General features: G+C 36.4%; 1 protein-coding gene across 1 annotated transcript in view; it reads left to right on the top strand.

Moving 5' to 3' along the window:
* Nucleotides 1-16906, top strand: part of LOC100916836 (C-C chemokine receptor type 3) — a 73980-nt gene extending 57074 nt beyond the window's left edge. The window contains exon 6 of the mRNA XM_003771991.4: nucleotides 15015-16906. Within this exon, the coding sequence (XP_003772039.1) occupies nucleotides 15018-16082 (1065 nt within the window). The 5' untranslated portion in view covers nucleotides 15015-15017 and the 3' untranslated portion in view covers nucleotides 16083-16906. The remainder of the gene's footprint in view (nucleotides 1-15014) is intronic.
* The last annotated feature ends 2179 nt before the right edge of the window (nucleotides 16907-19085 follow it).

The following is a 19085-nucleotide window of genomic DNA, read 5'->3' on the forward strand; positions in this document are numbered from 1 at the left end:
AGCAATATAAGAGATTTTCAAGGTCATCCATTTTAACCTTTTATGCCATGCAGGAAACTCTGAAGACAGATATTCATTGAGCTTCTGCTCCAAAGTGAGACAGAATTCATTATTTTACAAGTATTTATTGGTCACCTCTGAATGTTAGAAAGATTTTCTTTCCATTAAATCCCAATCTGCCTTCCAATGATATATTTCTTGGTCATACTTCTAGCTTCTGGAGAAGGCATTCTTAAACTGAGTTCCATAAACTTATCTTTTAATATATGTTAATAACTATATTACAATATAATTTGTTTCCTTTGTAATTCTCTGTATTTTAAATGCATTTAAAAATGCTTTTCTGAGAAGGAGGTCACTAGATTTCACTAGATTGATAAAGGTTAATAATTCCCACTCTAGAAATAGTAATGTTTATTTTCTCTACCACATGGCCCTTGAAACTTTCAAGTTATAAGCTTTTTGGCCCCAGCCCCCAGCTATGTCTTGACCTTTCCAGGTTAAACATCTCTAGTTCAGAACATTCATCGTTCTTCTCTGAACGTGCCTCAGTTTGTCCATGTCTCTCTTAAAATGTGGCTATCAATCAATTATCAATGAGTAAATCTTTATCAGTTACCCACTATTTGCCAAATGCTGATAATCCTCACCCTCAAGGAAGTTACAGTCTAATGAGGGCACCTACAAGTAAACTTAATACTCCAGATATGTTAAACCCAGTATAATGTAAGTATGTCTATGGAAAGAATCACCTCACTATTCTGTTGATGTTGTGGTCCAGTTCTGCCACAAGCTAGTCATTCTTGAGATCTTAAGTCAAAACAAAAAATCACACAATCTCTCTGAATTTCAGTTACTCAATCTACACACTGAATGAGAAAACTTGTCTTTCTTTATTTATTGGGTTATTTTGAGAATCAAATGAGGTCATGGATGAGACAGAGCATTGCAAACTATAAAGTTATGTGCCATTCAATAAACATTTTTAAATACCTATAATATGCTAAAAGGCAAAAGACAATCCCTGCCTTCAAAGAGCTCACAATCTTATGGGTGAGGCAATGTGCAAATAAATATATACAAAGCCATCTACACACCGGATAAATAGGAAATAATTAATAGAGGAAAAGTACTGGAATTAAGAGGGATTAGGAAAGGCTTCCTGTTAGAAAGTGGATTAAAAGGAAGCTAGGGAGGTCAATAGCTGGAGTGGAGAAGGAAGAACTTTCCAGGTTTAAGGATCAGCCAGAAAGAATGCCTGGAGCCAAGAGATGAAAAATTTTGTTTGAGTAACAGACAGGAGGCCATGGTTATTATATCCAAGAGGATATATCAGGGAATAAAACTGGAAAGGTAAGAAAAGGTTGGGTTATAAAGGGCTTTGAATGCCAAGAAGAATATTTTCTTTTGATACTGGAGGCAAAAGGAAGCCATTGGAGTTTACTGAGTAAAGGGGCGACATGATCAGATTTGGGATGTATCGTATGTACATGTATTAGCAATAGCATTTAATCTGTTTTACACAACCCCATATGACTTTATCTTCAGCAGGCTGACTCATCTTCAGCCTGCATTCCTTCAAAAGCCCAGATCTTTTTCAGATGAACTGCTATTAAGGGAGAGGGTCTCCCCCCTCTTTTATTTGAACACTTGACTTTTCAAATTCCATTGCAATATTTTATATTAATTCTCTTTATGTTTCATTTTGTTGTATTCAGCTCTTTGTTGCTTCATATCAAAAATTATTATGAATTTGGATTCTGTCATGAAGCATAGGAGCTGTCCTTCTGAACACTTCGCCATCTGGAAGACTTGATTAGAAAGCCTTCTTAGGTGCTCAAAAAGCATATGTTCATGAGAAGCTAACTTTGTTTCATTGTTGTTCAATTATTTCAGTTGTGTGTGAGGGTTTGGGACCCTATCTGGGGTTTTCTTGGTAAAGAAACTGGACTGGTTTGCCATTGCCTTCTAGTTCATTTTACAAATGAGAAAACTGAGGCAAATGGGATCAAGTGACTTGCTCAAGGTCACACAGAGCTAATAAGTATCTGAGGCCAGATTTGAAGCTTCTGACTCCAGTCTCAGCTTCCTCTCTACTGTCCCACCTAGTTGCCACAGATACCTAAAAGCTGATTGTTAAATTTTCCATGTGAGTATTTACATTCAGAAAATACTACAAATCAGGACGTGAGTTATTGTTTTATCAATAGTCTAGATTTAAGTGATGGAGAAAAAAGTTAAACATAGATTAAACTTAGAAGTATGTCATGTATGCATTTTTCAGTGAGGCTGTTGTTAAATATTTAGCCACAGACCCCCACCCCATTTATTCATCAAGAGATAATTGTCAGGAACATTGACCAACCACTAGACTGCCCCTCCAGTCTGATAGTGTTTGAAAGCAGAATAACATGAAGGCATCCAAGTTTCTTGATGTTTCCGATTATGCCCCAAATTTATTTGAGAGCATCTTAAAGCCTAGAATCTATTGTGACTTTTTCTTAAGGCCACATAGGTCATACATAGGAAAATCATACTTTGTAACCAGGTCCTCTAACTCTAAATCTAGTTCTCTTTTTACCATATACACTAGTAGTTTCTGCATGGAAAAAATAGCAATACAAAGAGGTTCAAGGGAATCTAAAACTCAGGGGATGACAATTGTCTGACACTGATGCAGGAATCAGTAACACTTACCTCTCCCCTTTTCTCCTAGAACAGGATCACTTGTCATTGCAGCTTTAAAAACAAATAAACAAACAAACATTTTTAGAATCTTATTCTCTTGAGTAGAAGTTCTTATTTTAAATTTTTATTATTATTATTTTTGTCTCATGATCCCCTTGGCATCCTGGTTGAAGCCTCTTTATAGTATAATGTTTCTAAATGCATAAACTATATAAGATTGCAAAAAAAAGTCAATGATAATGAAATGGAAGTATATATATTTCTATATATCTATATTTATCTGTATCTTTCCATCTATTTATTTATACATCATTTATCTAGCCATCCATCTAGCCATCCATCCATCCATTCATCCTTCCATACATCCATCTGTCCATTTATCTATTTATCTATCTATCTATCATCCATCAAAACAAGGTCATGGACCCCAGATTAAGAACACTTGTTACCACATCTTCTGAAAGGAGCCTTTCCCAGGCCTCCATAATCTTAGTGTCTACTTTCTCAGATGATCTCCAGTTTACCCTTCATGTATCTTGTGCATAAAGCGTTTTTGAATCTGTGGTTCTGCCATTAAATTGTGAGTTCCTTGGAGATGGGGACTATCTTTTGCCTTTCACTCCTCCCCAGTGTTTAGCACAGTGCCTGGACCACAGTAAGAGCTTAATAAACACTGTTTAACTGTTTTTGAGTCTTTGCCCATAGGTTCATACCAATATGATTTGGGTCATTTAAATTTTTTTGTTATCCCTCAGTTTGAGGTGTGCATTTGGCTAGATTTATCATTCGCCTTCTTGACTATTACAAAGTCTAGGGCATATCTCCTTTCTTATAACACTCATGAAGTCCCTATCTACCCTGTACAAAGTAGAAGCAAAGGGAGATTGAGGTTCTCTGTGAAAACGGCACAAGGGCAATCTGGGGCAACTCACTGAACCCCATCCTTTTTTCTTGGTTAACCAGAATTAAGTTAAAACAGTCAAGGTCATGAGAAGCACAACTATTACTCATCCAGTGGAAAGGTCAAAGGTATGGCCAACATACTTTTTCTGATTTAATTAGATGATAGCTCAGGTCTTTGCATCTGTCAAAATTAGCTTTAATACGAACTCCCAGACTCCCTGTACTAGCTTTCTGATTCACTGCTTTAGTTCCCTAAAACATGGAGTCTGCCTTTACCTATACAGCTCATTGAGTAACACCGATTATTCTTGTCTAGCATCACTTTCCTAACTGTACCATGGGCTAGGTTTTTGGTCTTGAAAGATAAACATATCTTCCTTCTAAAGTTCCAGTCTACCTGCAATGCTTGCCCAGACAGGTACAAACAGCCCCTGTGATCTAGCCTGGTCTGAGGGGCGGTGCTAAAGGAATTGGTCTAATGAGATCATTTATGTTCATGCCTTTTTTTTTTTTTAAAAGAAAGATGAGTTTTAATTGACTTATGTAAGAATATATGCCTTTATCATAATGTCAGTGAATTGACAGGTCATGTAGTATGCAGAGTGGAGTGTAGGGCTTAAAGACATGGATTTGAAACCAGACACAGATCCTTACAGGCTGTGGGATACTGAGCAAGTCACTTACCCCCTTTTAAGCCTCAGTTTCTGTAATTTTTGTAATTTGAAAAGGTTGGATTTCTGATCCCTTCCAGCTATATATTTATGAATCTGTTATCTCAGCTATGAAATACAAAATGTGAGAATATCAAATATATTGGTGAGGCTTCAAATATGTATAATAAATATATTATCAAATGTAATTTACTAATAGCTACTTTTATGAAGCTAAGATCATAGATGATTTTAATTAGATTATTAACTAACAAAAGAAAATTCATTTTTCTTCCCTAAAATGGATAGAATTCCATTAAATTGTTAGACTTTTAAGGGCGAATTCATTTATTTTTGTTTTTGTAAATTCAGGGCTGCATAATAGCCTTGTAAAGTATTGGTCCTTCATAAATGCTTGTTGGATTGAATTGATCATAGATTTATACCACGTTAAACTTAAACCCCTAGTTGGACATAAGAGGAAACTCAGAATCAAAGAACATCAGTTAGCTGCCCAAAGCACATAAGTTAATGGCGTTCAGGTCTCCAGCCTATGTTCTATTCAACTTGATCATTGTCATGATTACATACTATTGGCTTGACCAACAATCATACCATATGCATTTAGTAGACAATTCATCACATGTAATATATTTCTCTATACTTTATGCAATGCTTAGGAGTACAGTCAATAAATAGGATCTCATTTTAGCCATCTAGAAAGAGCTTACGAGGGGCAGCTAGGTGGTGTAGTGGAGTGAGCACCAGCCCTGAAGTCAGGAGGATATGAGTTCAAATCTGGCCTCAGACACTTAACACCTAGCTGTGTAACCCTGGGCAAGTCACTTAACCCCAATTGCCTCAGCAAAAACAAACAAACAAAAAACCTCACATATTTATTTATTTTTGTTCTTACACTTAATATTATTTTATTTTTTTCCAACTAAATGTAAAAATAGTTTTCAACATTCATCTTTGTTAAGATTTTGATTTCCAAATTTTTCTCCCTCCTTCCTTCTTTCCCCTCTTCCCCAATATCAGCAAGCAACTGATATAGGTTAAACATGTACAATCATATTAAACATTTCCACATTAGTCATGTTATGAAAAAAAGAGTCAGAACAAAAGGGAAAACCCAGCTTATGAATATTTTAACCCCTAAAGAACCCTTGAGAAAAGGATGAGTGAAACAGAGATTGTTGAAAATTAGCTCAAGGTGCCACTTGAATGTTTTGCCCATTTCCTAACCTGGTTATATATGGGAACCTTCTTATATATGGGAAGCCACAAACTTCAAGCCATGTTGTAATTTGAAATAATCATTCATTGATAAAGTGTAAATCTGCAAGAATAATGTTGAAGATGTAGAAGATAGCACAGAAGTCACAAGATCATAGATTTTCAGAGTTAAAGACAACTCAAGTTAACAACATTTACTATGGAACTACTTTGTAGTTTTGGGGTAAGCTCTGGGGATACAGAGAAAGGTAAAAACCAATTTCTTCCCTCAAGAAACTCCCAATCTAATGGGGAAGACAATGTGCCAATGGCTATGTACAAATACTCTACATACAGAATAAACTAGAGACCACTTTGGAGGGGAGAGCAGACATATTAAAGAGGAACAGGAAAGACTTCTTGCCTTCAGATGGAAGATTCTTAGAACCCATTTAGGGCATCCCTCGTATTTTACAGATGAGAAAAATAGGAAAACTGGCCACTTGTCCAAGGTCAAAAAGGTGGTAAATGACAGATTCTAGGAAAAGTCCCCTGGGTCCTCTGGTCCTAATGTTCTTGCCAGTTAGCCCTGCTATCCATTTCAAGAGAAAAACAGAATTTTTGGAGGTATAATTCTTATATGGATTTCCCCAAGAGATAACGCGGAGGAGAGGATAAAGTGGTAATCTCAAGTTCAAATCCTGTCTCTGGCATTTATCTGCAATGGTACCCTAGGCAAATCAGCCTCTCTGAACCTCAGTTTCCTTATCTGTAAAATGGAGAAAATAATGCTTGTTGATGTTTGGTCACTTTCAGCTATGTGCGACTCTGTGATCTCATTTGGAGTCTTCTTGGCAAAAATACTGGAGTTGTTTGCCATTTTACAAATGAGGAAATTAAGGTAAACAAAGTTAAGTAATTTTCCCAGGGTCATACAATTAGTAAGTATCTAAGGCTGGATTTGAATTCAGATCTTCCTGACTCCAGGTCTGGAATTCTATTCATTGTGCCACCTACCTTATAGGGCTGTTATAAGGTTCAAATGAAATAATGAGTATAAGTACCTTGAGATCTTAAAATTATTATATAAAAGAATGTCAGTTATTATTATTATTATTATTTTATAATAATAGAGACTTAACTACACAATGAATAATTCAGTGCTAAAATCCTAGATGGCATTTTATGTAACAGAGAGAAAATTCACAAGATCATAGATTAAATCCCATTTCTGAGATATTTTTGTCTATTTTGCTGGCTCAGCAGTCTTCTCCAGAATCAACAAGTACCTTCTTATTAAGTGTCTACTATGTAGAAATACGACTAGACAAAGTCTATCCTGAAGGAGTTTGCGTTCTATTGGAATCATAGGAAAATCTTTGCATTGACCCTACAAGCACAGTGGTCACGAGTAGCAGAAATAGCCAGGTTTCAACAACAAAAAAGGGAAAACAAAGCAGTTTCCCAAGGGGTTTAAAATTCTGCTAAATTCACCCAATCCTCCAGGAATCAGAGCATCAGTGCCCATAGCCTCAGCTGAAGAACTTGTTTAGATACTAGTTCTTTTTAAAGCCCAACAACCAACTTCCCAGACTTCTCTCATGCTGTTCCCACACCCTTCGTCTCCCTCTGCCTCTGCTGTGTAATGGTTGTTGTTGAAGTGAATTAAATTGATGTCTAATTCCAATTTACGTGGAATACCATGATTCCATGATGTCTGGCTCAAGCTCAGTCAGCTGTTGTCCTTTCTGATAACTACTGAGCTCTCTGCTCATCCAAGGGAGATCTCTGGGCATTCTCTCTCCTTCTAATTCTCTCTGCTGAGTCTTCTTGGGTTTTTGAATTCTCTTTGCTATTCTGCTTTGAGGACTGGAGTTGCTTTTGTGGAGACACGATAGGATAGTGATTCAAGAAGAAACTCGAAGCCCAGATAAGGGCTTTGAAGAGGAGAAATTTGGGGGAACTCAAGGAGAAGGAAAGGATTAAAGATGAATGAGGAGAAGGAATTGAAATGAAAGAGAAGTTTTAAGACTAAAGCAGAAGCAAAAGAAGAAGAACATGAAGAGAAGGAAGTTGATAAATCTAGGGAAAGGAAGCTGGGCATGGCTCTCAAGGTGCTGAACAACTCAGAAAACAACATGAGGTAAGGAAAATGACACCTTCAGAATTAAATCCCACCCACAGTGTTTCCCACAGAAGGGAAGTTACTAGCGGCCCCCCCAAAAAAGGTCTGAGAATCTCACAGCAAATATGGAGATCTGGGGGATATCCACAGTGGCCTACATAGAAAGTACAACATTTGGCTTTGGCTAGAACCAAGTGACTTCTATCTGTGCTAACTATGCAGGTCGGCTGCTCCCTAGAAGAGCCATCAAAAGAGCTCATGGATTATGTCTCCACTCTCCAGGTTATTGGGGAGAATGAAATGTTCTTTTTAAACAAAAGGGAAAAGGACCTAAACTTCAAAAAAAAAAAAAAGGCTCTAAAGAAACACAAGAGAATCCCAATCTTTAGACACTGGAGAGTAAAAGAGGCAAATGGTTAATTGACTTGCTCAAGGTCACACAAGTAGTAAGAGTCAGAGACTGAATTTGAACTGAAGATGAGTTGACCTATTTGACTGTTCCTTCTTTATGGAGGATATTCTGTAGGGAATCATCAACCACGTCCTTCCCCTAAGTATAGGTGTCTATCAAGACTGTGACTTAGGTCCTCTTCTGTTCCTTTCCTATACTCTTACTTAGTAATATCATCAGCTCCTGTAGGTTTAATTATCATTATTCTGTACAGGATTACTTAACCCTAATAGTTCTCTTCAGCACCATTCTATATCTCCAATTATCTGCCAGATATTTCCACTTTAATGATGTATAGGCATTTGAAGCTCAAAATGGAACTTATTAAATTACTCCCTCCCTCAAAGTTCCAGACATATATTTAAGGCAATTGGAGGAAATTAGATTTACCCAGGTCACACAGCTGCAAGTGTCTGATGCAGGATTTGAACTCAGGTTCTTTTTGATTCCAGGGCTCTATCTACTTGTACCAACTAGCTGCCCCAAGCTTCCCATTATCTTGTGAGAGTACCACCATTCTTTTACAGATTCACAATTTTAATGTAATTCTTTGCTCATAACTCTGCCTCAACACCAAGAGCCAATCAGCAGCCAAGGCTTGTCAATTCTACCTCTATAACAGGGGTTCTTAACCGGAATCCATGAACTCATTTTTTAAAAAAAATTGATAACTATTTCAATATAATTAATGTGCTTTATAATCTTATATGTTCTATTTATGCATTTAAAACAATGTTCTGAGGTGTTTTTAGGATTTGCCAGACTCTCAGAAGAGTCCATAACACTAAAAATGCTTAAAAAACCCGGTTCTTAAAAGCAGCATTCTGCAATGATCAACTATGATTGCTGAGCTCTTCTCAGCAATACAATGATTCAAGACAATTCCAAAAGACTCATGATGGAAAAGGCTGTCCATATCCAGAGAAAGAACTATGGAGTCTGAATGCAGATCAAAGCAGATTATTTTCACTTTTTCTTTTGTGTGTGTGTGTGTGTGTAGCTTTTCTCTTTTGTTCAGTTTCTTCTTTCACAACATGACTAATGTGGAAATATATTTACATGATTGCACATGTATAACCAATATCAGGTTGCTTGCAGTCTTGAGAAAGAGAAATGGAAGGGAGTAAAAATATGAAACTCAAAATCTTATAAAAATCAATGTTGAAAACTATTTGTACTTGTAATTAGAAAAAACAAAATACTCTTTACCAAAAAAACTCAACAACAAACCCCACCCTGTCCTAAAAGATAAGAATGTTCAAGCAAGTGAGGTTCAAGGTCTTTTGTAAACTTCAATGATTTGTGCAAGCAAACTTCAGTCTAGTCATATTTAAAATGAAGACTTTGCGAATTGATTAGATACTTCGGTAAGAAAACATAGCATGGAAATGTATTCTAATACTTCAAGAAATAGGGCAGTTTCAACTCTTGTAAACCTACTGACTACATCAGAGTAAAATGACTATATGTATAACGGCAGCTAGTTGGTTCAGTGGATGGAGACCCTGACCCCAAGTTCAGAAGATCTGAGTTCAAATCCAGCCTCAGACACTTACAAGCTTTATGACCCTGGGCAAGTCACTTAACATTGCCTCAATTTCCTCATCTGTAAAATGAGCTGGAGAAGTAAGTAGAAAATCACTAAAATATCTCTGTCAAGAAAACCCAAAATAGGGTCACAAAGACTCATACACAACTGAACAACAACAAAACATCCTTCTGAAGGTATATTCAGCAATGACAGAAACCATTCTCTACCCCTATTTCCAACTATATGCAAGCACTTTGTATAGACCCTTATTCAGGCTTATTCTACCCCACCTTCTTAAAATATGGGTTGCGACTCAATGTGAGAGTCATGAAATTATTTTCATTTTTATTATCAGTAAATTTTTTTCATTATTTTATTATCAGTAAATGATTGATTTGCATACATATTTTATATACCTTGGATCATGTAAAAATTTCTCAGATAAAAGAGTTGTGAGTGGAAAAAGTTTTAAAAATCCTGTTTCAGATCACCTAATTTCAAAAGGATATAGATCAAGAATTAGAAGGGAACTCAAAGACCACCAAGTTCAACACTTTCATTTATAATTTAACAGCTGAAGACACTGAGGACCGGGGGCAGTAAAGTTATTTGCCCAAGGTCACACAAGTAATAAGCCCGAGTTGGGTTTCAAATCCAAAAACAAATTCAGGGGTTATGGTAACTCTGTATCAAATGTCATACTCATTGAAAATGCTAAGAAGATTTTAAATGGCTTCTGAAGGCAGGGAACAGGTGATCTTATATCAAATCACATGGCATACTCTCCGAAGCTACTGTATTTTTAACCTAGTTCATCGTTGGATGCCTAAAATCGCTCTGCAGGGATCATCACCACAGAAAAGCCGCCAAGTCCCCAGGCCTAGGCTAGAAGCCCAGTTGGAGTAGAGCTTCTGGAAAGATGTCAAAGGTCTATTTTCTTCTGCAGTCAGAATGAATCCCTTGTATTCCTCTCCTAAGATTGTGAGGAAGAGTCAAGACAAATGGCTACTCATACCTCTGATATCTTTTCTTTTAATTTTAGAGTGTGGCTTCCTCTGCAGTTTATCAGATCAAACTTCAACTTGTGGTTTCAAGTTCTGAAGAGTGTAATCTCCCCATTGGTTTTTGTACTTCATTTGTAGTTAGGTTGATTTTTAGAGAGGCCTCATGGCACATTTTTAGTAACCAACCAGGAAGGAAACATTTGTTTTTAGGAGAGAATCTTGGGCCATAGTTTTAAACATCCCAATTCAAATTTTTTCTCATCTCAAATATTCTTCAATAGAGACTGCATTTATAAGATCTCATCCAGTGAGTTTTTCCCATTTTTCTCTCTGTTTATATCTAAGAAGATGTTGGATATCCTTCTTTTAGTTCTAGGAAATCTCTAAGTTTTTTAGGTCACTGTGAATGAAGAAGGCACAATAGCAGAAGTCAGGATTTGCCACAGAAACTCTCAAAAATTGTCTATCAAGTTGCAATTCATGTCAGTGGAGGAAGGACTTACAGCAACAAAATTATGCACCCTATAAGTATTGAAGTTTAGCTTTGTTACCTTCAAAAGTTCCATATCCCATCTTCGCTTTTGATTAGAATAATCCGTGCCATGTAATAATGAAGGGAAGTGAGCTTTGCACTAATTGAAAAGACACTGGACTTGGAGACGGAATTCCTTGCTTTAAATTCCTGACTCTAACACTTTCCAGCTAAGAGACTTTAGGCAAGTTATTTAAACTTGCAAAATGTCAATTTCCTCATTTATAATGTATGAGAATAAGATATAATGGTCTCTCAGATCCCTTTGAGTTCTTACTTTTCATGACTCAGAAATTATGAAGCTGGTTACAAATTTTGTGCAATGACTGACAAAACAGTAGGATACCCAGATAAAAGTTATCTTTCAACTAAAGCAATTGTTGAAATCATGGGAGTGTATGATATTGACAAAGGAGCGAGTATAGAGAAAGAAAATGAGAATGCAAAGAACAGACTCTTGGGAAATGGCCACCTTCCATGCATAAAAAGATACAAAGAGACAGAGGAATAACAGGTAGAAAAGTAGAGGGAGAACTAGGAAAGTGAGATTTCTGAAGCCAAGAGTGGGTGGAGTGGATGGTGTCAAATACTTCAGAGAGGTTGATAAGGATGTGCAATGGAAAAAAGCCACTGATTTGGCAATTAGGAAATAATTGATGACTTCAGAAAGAGAAATTTCAGTTGAGCAGAATAAAGAAGAAAACTAGCTTACAAGAGACTGACAAGAGGAAGTGCTGAGGAAGGGAAGGCATTGGGTGTATATAACTTTTCCCAGAAGCAGAGGAAAGGAAAGGGACAGCATGAACATTAGAAATAGGAGGATCCAGGAAAAGGGTTTTTTTGGGATTTATGTTTGAGTAGGTTTATATATCTTTGTGGGTAAATATAAATGAACCAATTGTGGAGATAGAAATTGCAGATACATCAGAGTGAAGGGGATGAATGATGGAGGCAAAATTCTGGAAATGGTAAAATGGAATGAGATGATAGGTACAAATAAAGGGCTTAACCTTGGTGGAAAAAAAGGACAACTCTTATGTAGCCAAAATGAGAGGATTATGGGATCCTATATCTAGAATTGGAAGGAACCCCTGAAGTCATAGTAAATTCTGATTTAATAAATGAATAAACAGAGGCCCAAGTAGCTGAATTGATTTGTCGTAGGTCTCATTTGTAGTAATCATGACAGGTAGGATCTGAAATCAGACCTACTGAATCCAGAGTCACTGTACTCCAGGATATTATATTATATTTACAAACTGGAACTATCACTTCTGGCTGCTGTGGTGTATTCTTAGTGTCAAGTCTCCAAGTCTTGGAGTAGGAGAAACAACTGAATGTTGTAGCACCAAACAAGAAGAGAAGAACAGAAGCAGAACTGAGTTTGGAGTAAAAGGATCTGGGTGGAAATCCCAGCTCAGCCACATGACCCCTGTTTTATTTAGACAAATAATTTTACTTTGGGTTCTGCCTTTGTTCTTCTATAAAAAGAGGAAGACAGATGGGGCAGCTAGGTGGCACCACAGTGTATAGAGCTCTGGACCTGATGTCAGGAAGATTCATCTTCATGAATACAAATCTAAGTCATTTAACTCTATTTGCCTCAGTTTCCTCATCTGTAAAATAAACTGGGGAAGGAAGTCAAAAATCACTCCAGTATCTCTGTCAAGAAAACCCCCAATGGAGTCACAAAGAATCAGACATAACTGATGTTATAGTTATATAAAATCATAAATTTATACTTATAGTTATATAAGATCCCTTTCTATAAATTTATGATCTAGTTGAGAAGTTTTGAACCAAAGAGAGGAACTTTCTTTCCAGTAAAGTAAATCTAAGTGATTAGCTGAGAATGTGAGAAATGGCATGTAGTTGAGGGATTTTGGAAGGGGGGAAAAGGGTTTGTAACAATGACTGTGGAGAATGAGATGGGGTGCTGATAAGAATAGGGAAGGATTGACAAACAGCATTGAGAAAGGGGGAAGGATATATAATTATATTTAAGAAAATGACATTTTAAATTCAGGATCCTTTGAAATATCCTAGATATTAGCTGTGATGGTGAGTTAGAAGTAACCTTAAGGAACATGACATCCAGATCCCTCATTTTACAGATTAGGAAATTGAAACTCTGAAAATGTGAGATTTAAGATGGGGCCATGCTGGAGTGTATCTGAAGTGGAAGATTAGAGAAATGAAAAATAAACTCCTCACAAAATTTGAAAATTTCTGTCCTAAAAGCATATTATAACTTGAATAAATGTGATAGTTTACATAGGGATAAAATATTAAACTCAGTTTAGCAAGTTAAAAAGAAAGGTCATCCTAAGGGGCTAAGAAAATAAGAAGCTCTAAAACAAGAGATAGAAGGATTAATTAGACAAGGAAGAGAAGTAGCAGAATGTGGTACCTCCAAAGTCAAAAGAATAGAATATTCAATATGACAGAGTGGTCAATCAGATTCAAATGCGACAGAGAATTCACTAGAGGATGAGGACTGAAAAAGGCCATTGGATTTGAGCAGTGGTGATCTTTGAAATGGTCATTTTAGTAAAGTGATAGGGGTGGAACTAAGAATGCATGAGGTCAGGGGATCAGTGAAGACAGGGTATTAGATGCAAAAAACTTTCCCCAGAAGTTTACCAGTGATGAGAGGAATGGTCAATGGGGAGAAGAGTTGAAAGACTACTGGTTACACTATTTTTATTTATCTTTCATATTAACTTCATCATCAGCCTTAGTCATTGATTGCAAAACTTTCCTATTATTGCCCCCCCCCAGAAGGACTTAGCATCTCCCCTAACTGCCATATCACTGTAAAAAGTTTGATTAAAAAAAAAAAACACTTCACTTCTCCAGAATAAAAATTTAGACTGTTTTCCAGTTCAATATTTCTAACAAAGGAATGATAATTGTTGTTAAAACAATAGTTCAGTTATTAGTTACAGTATTCTGTCCATTTATTTGAAAATCAGTTCTAATGTCCTTGCCCATTTTTATAAATATTGGTTATCAACATCTGGACCAAAAGTCAGAAGACAGACTTTACTATTAACTTCCTGATGATCTCAAGTAATTTGTTTAGTTCTCAATTTCTGCCTTAAGAATAAGGGATCTATCTGTCAATAAAAAGTTACTATATAAAAAAATAAAAATAAAAAATAAAATAAAATAAAAAGAATAAGGGATCTAGTAATCCTTGTGATATCTCACAGAAATGTGATAACATTTCATTATGAGAATAATTGGGAATCCACCCCAGTCCAAAGCAGTTCATATGACTTTGGTATAGCTCTCATTGCTTGGAAGTTTTTCTTGGAATCAAACCTAAAGCTACTACCTGTTTACAGGCTTCCCCCAGCTTAATTATGAGATCACCATTATGTTCTGATTGATGTTTGGCTATTCACACTCCTTTCTGCTTCTCCCCCCATCCAGGGCCACTTTTATTCTTACATCTTCTTACTTCCTCAAATTCTCAGTTTCTTTCCTCATTGTAGTTTGTGCACAAGTACTGAATTTTAATAATTCTAGTTCCAGCTCTGATTTTCTGTTCTTTTGCTCCCCTTACAGAGGGGAAGTTCCCTCTGAACTTCCTTTGTGATCTGTAGGAATTTTTACTTTTAAGAAGCATAAAGCCTATTTGCCCTTGGTGTTTCTATTGGAAAGTGGAATTCTGACACCATTCTATATCCAACCACACATTTAAACAAGAAAAATCTCTCTCTCTCTCTCTCTCTCTCTCTCTCTCTCTCTCTCTCTCTCTTTCTCTCTTCCCTCTCCCCTTTCCTCTCTCCCCTCTCCCCTCTCCCCTCTCCTTGATTCTCTCCTTCCCTTCTCCCTCTTTGTCTCTATTTTATCTCTTTCTGTCTCTATTTTTCTGTCTCCCTCTGTCTCTGTCTCTCTCCCCAGGACATGGAAACGACTTTCATGGAGCCCAGGGAGGAAACAACCACATTTGACTATGACTATGGGTCTCCATGCGAAAAGATGAACATTAAGAATCTAGGAGCCAAGTTCCTGCCTCCTCTGTACTCCTTTGTGTTTATTGTGGGCCTACTGGGTAATGTCATGGTGTTGCTGATTCTTATTAAGTACAAGAGATTCAAGAGTATGACCAACATCTACCTCTTCAACTTGTCCATTTCAGACCTGCTTTTCCTGCTCACACTTCCCTTCTGGATTCACTATGCCAGGCAAAATGACTGGGTTTTTGGGCATACTATGTGTAAGCTCCTCTCTGGTTTTTATTATATGGGCTTATACAGTGAAATTTTCTTTATTGTCCTGTTGACCATTGACAGGTACCTAGCTGTGGTCTATGCCGTATTTGCCCTGAAAGCCAGGACAGTCACTTTTGGCATCTTCACTAGCATTATCACGTGGGGCTTGTCAGCACTGGCAGCTTTTCCCGAGTTTATCTTTTATGAGTCCCAAAAGGACATGGACAATCAGATATGCAGCCCTCGTTATCCTGAGAACAACGAAGACAAATGGAAGCGTTTCCACGCTCTGAGAATGAACATCTTGGGACTTGCTATTCCATTGGCCATCATGATCATCTGTTACACGGGAATCATTAAAAAACTGCTCAGATGTCGGAATGACAAGAAGTATAAGGCAGTCAGGCTCATCTTTGTCATCATGATTGTCTTCTTTCTTTTCTGGACCCCTTATAATCTTACCCTTCTTCTCTCTGCTTTTCAAGCATCTTTTTTTAAGGGGGACTGTGAGAGAAGCAAACAACTGGATGTGGCAATGCAAGTAACTGAAGTGATTGCCTATACTCATTGTTGTGTCAACCCCGTGATTTATGCCTTCGTTGGGGAACGATTTCGGAAATACCTCTGTCACTTCTTCCACAGACACATCGTGATCCATCTGTGCAACTATATCCCCTTCCTGCCTACTGAGAAGCTGGAACGAGTCAGCTCGATTTCTCCATCCACAGGAGTGCAGGAGCTCTCTGCTGCATTTTAGGGCAAGATTACATAAACCTTTTCCCCAAAGAAACATGGTAGAGACCATACCTTTTTGGGCATTTGACTGTCCAGACTAAAATTCCACATTCCAGGCAAAAAAATCTTAGCTCTGGGATAAGGTCAAACACATAAGCAGAAAATGGAACTTTCACACAAGAAATGTGCCAATCCACTAATCAAAACCTAAGCCTGGAAAACAAAATTTAAGAAAAGTTATTTTGATATCTTTTATTTTTTGTATAATTTTCCTATAAATTGTCTCTCTACTCCAGAATCATTACCCCTTGGAACAAAATAAAACAAGTGAGCAAATCAGGTGGTAATTACCACACCTGGAAGAATATATTGCATTCTGTCCTAGTAATCTTCCACCTATGTTACAAAGGAAAAGGTAGGTTTCAACATATGTTCTACAGGTCCTTCTTCAACTTTCAATTATTCAGTGTTCAACTTCATTTTAGGGATTTTTCTTCATTTATATCATTGTAGAAATTGTGGATCCTTTACCCTTGGTTCTGCTTATTTTACTTTGTATTAATTTGCATAAATCTTCCAATGTTTCTCTGAATTTCTCATCTGTCCTTTTATATGCATGGTAATATACCATTATATTCCTATATTGTAGTTTTTCAGTGATTCCTCAGTCAATGGATGTCTACCTACTTTGTGGAAAGCAGACTTTAAATCAATTCTTTACAGAATGACATAAAATTTATTTTGTTTGTTGTTCAGCAATTGTCAATTATAACTTTGTAAACATGCAAAAAGAATCCTGTTTTTCAGCATCATTTTTTTCAATAAATTTTTTTTTCAATTTTCCTATCTTCATAATGTGTTTTTGTTAATTTTAATTAGATTAATCTTGTGTATGTGGAGTCCTCAATTATTTTATTTCAAATATGCATCTCTCTTCCTCTGAAGAATATTCAATATTTGGCCCTTCCTGTCATGAAGCAATATAGTTATCTAACATAACTATTTGGATGTTATTACCCTTCTTAATAGTTAATGGATTTGATGCATATTATTCAACTCGAGAACTTGAATACCACAATCCTTGGAGAGTGAGAAAGCCTCTCTCCTTAACAGGAAAGTCATAAAACTATATTTCCCAGAAGGCTGTCAGACATTGCTACCTATTCTCATGTGTAGCTTTCTGGCAAATGTAGTCCTAAGACTTTCCCCCTAAATGGCTTCCAAAAGCCACAGACATTATTTTAGTTTTTGTAGAACCCCACAGTGTTTGTGGCCCCCCACAGGCCACCCATTCTACGTACACTCTGAATGACAAGGCGAATTCTTCTGATTGAAATTACAGGAAATGAGTAGCAAGTTGGTGGTCTCAGCATAAAACCTATCAGCTTAGTTCTAACCTCAACATAGGACGGGCTAAAGCCAGATTGTGTTTCAGTTGAGCTAAGAACCTATTTATAAAAGGGGACTAAATAACTATGGATAAAAATTGTTAGATTTATTGCCATTCTCAATATCCCTGGCTGAATCATTCACAGGCATCTTTGAAACTAAAAGTCATACATGGATTTTGTGTGTCCCAGGAGAAAGTCAAGAAAGTCTTCTCATCTTAGTTTATATTAAAGAGAAAAAGGAAAAATAACAAGCTTGGATTGTAAATCCATAAGGCCAAACAGGTAATTTGTAGTGGGGTTGGGAGTGGGGAAGGAAATCAATCCAATCAGCTTCAAGATCGACTTAACCTGACAATTAAGTCAAAATTGTTGAACTAGCTATACATTCCAACAGTTCTGAGCTTTCAGTGAATTCTAAGATTATCTCTGCCCATGTCATGTTCTAGAAGAGATACCTAGAGTTCACAAGTAAGAGAAAGACTCTTTCTTTGTACTAATGAAGGGTATAGTCCAAGAGCTATATTAGAGAGAAACTTAAGAGAATCTTGGAGAAACAAAAGTTTCAGGAGTTCCACTATTTTCAGCCCTCTTAAAGGCTTCCAAAAGGTGTCCTTTTGTATTTGAAGAACTTAGACTATTATGTACAAAACATCAGAAAATAGAATCTCTTTAACAAATAAACAAACAAAAAACCTCCTTGGAAATGAGATAGCTATATAGAAAAAAAAATGGATTCAGATCCAGAATTTGGACCATATAGCAGCACAGTTAACTCTTTCTGGATTTAAATATATTTTTAAAATACTGAAAGACAAAGGAATAACATTCTCATGAACTCTGGGGAGAAACTACATTTTTATCTATGATACTTGTGAACTGTAGGTAATGTTTTGTATATATTCCATGAGATTCTTGGGGCTCTCTAGCAACAGCAATCCATATGACCCAAATGCTTCCTTCCTTAAGCTTTCCAAAGTATAAGCCAAATGACATCATGGATAGAATATTGGGTTTGTAAACAACAAGACTGGAGTTTAAATCCAGCTTCAGATACTTCACTATGTTATCCTGTACAAGTCATTTAAACTGTCTGCCTCAGTTTCTTCACTTTTGTAAACTGAGGATTCTAATAATGATTAATTCACAGGGCTGTCATAAGGGAAATCTTAAATCTTAAAGTGCTATATAAATAGTAGCTATTATTAACAATTTTTAATATGAAATATTGAGGCAATGTTAAAAATAATAAGAGATCTAAGAAGAAATAGAGATTAAAATCAACAGGTTTGATTAAATAAAGAAAAAAGGATTTTGTAAGAATACATATTAAGTAAAGTAGTTGAATAGATAAGATAAAAATCTGACATCTAGAATTTATTGAGAAATATCTAAAACAATATTTCTCAACATAACAATAGTGAAAAGACATGAAAGAAAGTTATAACAACTACAAATGGTCTTAGAACATGGTCAAATTTGCTAATTTCAGAGACACAACAACCTAAATATAACATCTTGAATCCACTGCAATTGCAAAAATAGTCAAATTAATGATTGAAAAGAGAGATTGTGGAGAAATAAACACCGATACATAATTGGTGAGAATGTAGACCAGGACAAACAATTTGAGAGCA

Source organism: Sarcophilus harrisii, chromosome 5, assembly GCF_902635505.1.
Source record: "Sarcophilus harrisii chromosome 5, mSarHar1.11, whole genome shotgun sequence".
NCBI classification, from domain to species: domain Eukaryota; kingdom Metazoa; phylum Chordata; class Mammalia; order Dasyuromorphia; family Dasyuridae; genus Sarcophilus; species Sarcophilus harrisii.